This window comes from Sinocyclocheilus rhinocerous, unplaced genomic scaffold, assembly GCF_001515625.1.
Source record: "Sinocyclocheilus rhinocerous isolate Xijiao unplaced genomic scaffold, SAMN03320098_v1.1 scaffold1148, whole genome shotgun sequence".
NCBI classification, from domain to species: Eukaryota; Metazoa; Chordata; class Actinopteri; order Cypriniformes; family Cyprinidae; genus Sinocyclocheilus; species Sinocyclocheilus rhinocerous.
In genome coordinates, this window is record NW_015664019.1 from 558621 (window position 1) to 561045 (window position 2425).

Sequence of the window (2425 nt, forward strand, 5' to 3'; positions counted from 1 at the left end):
AACTTAATCACCTCTGATTGGCCATTGCGTTCCAGAAATCAACAGCTGAGTCTCTGATTGGCTACATTGTGCAACCCTTTAAACACGTGTTATAAATAGAAACTCTGCCTAGCTTGCGCATGTTAATATTTGTTGTTCTTTTTGCTTTTGAGCAACAGATAAATAACAATTTATATGTTTTAGACATTTTATGTTTAGATAATTTCTATTTTGAGGGAGTCCCGTGAATCATTTTATTCTCCTGCATCCCGCGCACACACGCGTCTCTTCGCACCCGCACTCGCCCATCGTGTTGTCCCGCGCTGCTCCCTGCTGCGTTGGGTCCCGCGATAGTCCTGTTGCGTTGTACTCCTGTAGGAGTGCAGGTCTAGGACCAAACACATACAGCTTACAATTTAATTACTTTGCATTGAAATTATTTGAAAAGTGACATATCATGAAAATCTTACTTTTCCAGGTTTTAAGTGCTATAATCAGGTCCCCGGTGCATCTACCAACCAAGAAAACGTGAAAAAGATTAATCCAGTAACTTTGTTTTAGTAAGCCTTTTTCTGCAAGCGTCTGAGAAAATGAGCGCGTCAGATTGCGCTCCCTTGGTGACGTGGCAAAGGGATCTCATTATAATATTACTGCCCCTTAATCTGCAAATTTACACCCACAGCGCCATCATTTGATTTCGCAAGCGACAACGGCGTACAGTTCTAATGCCATAGCAAAAGTTTGAGCAAAACATGCTAACTTCTGTCTTTGGCTGCACAGACTAGCACAGAACACTATTTAGAGTCCCAGCCTCAGAGGAGACAAGAGAGCAGTGGATTTATTGATTTATTTAATGTATATTGCTGCTGTCGCACAGATCTAAAATAAACATGCGATTTATCATATTGTAAACAGGGACATAATATGTCTCCTTTAAATAATCTTCTGAAATGCATTCCGCATCCTAATGCTGCAAGCCAACCTTCTTTCTGAGATGACTGATTATGGAGCCGAGGTACTCAGAGGTCAAAGGTCGATTTGGGACACTCACCAGGTCCGTTTTGGTCAGGTCTTGATATTCTGAAGAGTAATAGGAAGGTGTTTTCCCGAAGCTGTTGCTGTCACTGGCAGGTTTGTTTGGCTGGGCATGCTGGCGATAAGTGGCACTTTTAGGAGTCCAGCAGAAGAGGTTGATGGATTCCCGTACACAGCGTTCAATGTCGATCTCTGAATGCAAAACAGCAAAGAGAGAAATGTCACTACATAAACTACCAGTCAAAAGTTTGGGGTTAAATTTTAAAAATGTTTTTGAAAGAAGTCTCGTATGCTTTTACTTGACTAAAAATGCAGTAAAAACAGTAATATTGTAAAATAAATAAATAAAATGTAATTTATTCTTGCAATGCAATGCTGAATTTTTCATTACTCCAGGCTTCAGTGTCACATGATCCTTCAGAAATCATTCTAATATGCTGATTTGATGCTCAAGAAACATTTACTATTATCAGTGTTAAAAAACATTTGTGCTGCTTTATATTTTTGTGGAAACAAAATGCATCTGTAGTGATGTAAAGCACAAATTGTGCTTTAAGACAGTGAAGGCTGTTTCATTATGACAAGCAAGTCTTAAGCTATTGAATCTAGCACTTGCAGTTAAGGGAAATTTAAATATCTTAAGAGTGCTAAGAACAGCAACTTTATGCTCATTTGGCAAAGCCGCAGGAGAATCACAGACTGTCTAACTTCCGTCTAATTAACCTTGGGTGACCTTGGAAAGCTTCTCCAGAGAGTTGCCCTCCAGCTGATCCAAAGACTCCCTGCCAATGCTTCATTCAGTCACAAACAAACTCAGCGAAGACATCAACACTTCAGTCACACTCTCCCAGCAGCAGATGAAGAGAAGAAGAGGAGATTCAGCTGCTTCCTTCAAATGCAAAGCCAGCTCTCTTGAGCCATGCGCCTTAAACCGGAGATTAAAGTAACAGGGATTCACCTGGATATAAACAAATCAGGAATCCTTTCCTCGCTATCTCACTCACTTTCTATCCTGTTAGCGAAAAATAAAGTATCCCTAATGAAGTGGTTTAGCATGCTTGGCCTACTATTTAAATCAAGCCGAGTGTGACAGCTTCATTTTATTTAAGAGGATATTATCTGAATACTGGATTATAAACACTGGACTTTCACTGAGAGGCTGTGATTACTGTCCTCTGAAGTAATACAGGCAAGAGAGAGAAAGAGAAGCTCTGCTTTTTTTAAAAACAAGCGTTACCTACTTAGAAAGCATTTAACGCTATTATAGAAAATGTGAAAGCTCATTCATATACAGTCCCATGATGCACTACGTTGTGACAAGCAGAGTGAAAATAAAATCCAAAAAATTTCTTTGCAAGGTTTTTTAAATATTATATATATATATATATATATATATATATATATATACACA

General features: G+C 38.9%; 1 protein-coding gene across 3 annotated transcripts in view; it reads right to left on the reverse strand.

Moving 5' to 3' along the window:
* LOC107729351 (TBC domain-containing protein kinase-like protein) overlaps positions 1–2425 on the reverse strand; it is a 57370-nt gene that overhangs the window by 14012 nt on the left and 40933 nt on the right. For all 3 annotated transcript variants that reach the window (XM_016539825.1, XM_016539826.1, XM_016539827.1), the window contains exon 23: positions 1031–1206. In XM_016539825.1, coding sequence (XP_016395311.1) covers positions 1031–1206 — 176 coding nt within the window. The remainder of the gene's footprint in view (positions 1–1030; positions 1207–2425) is intronic.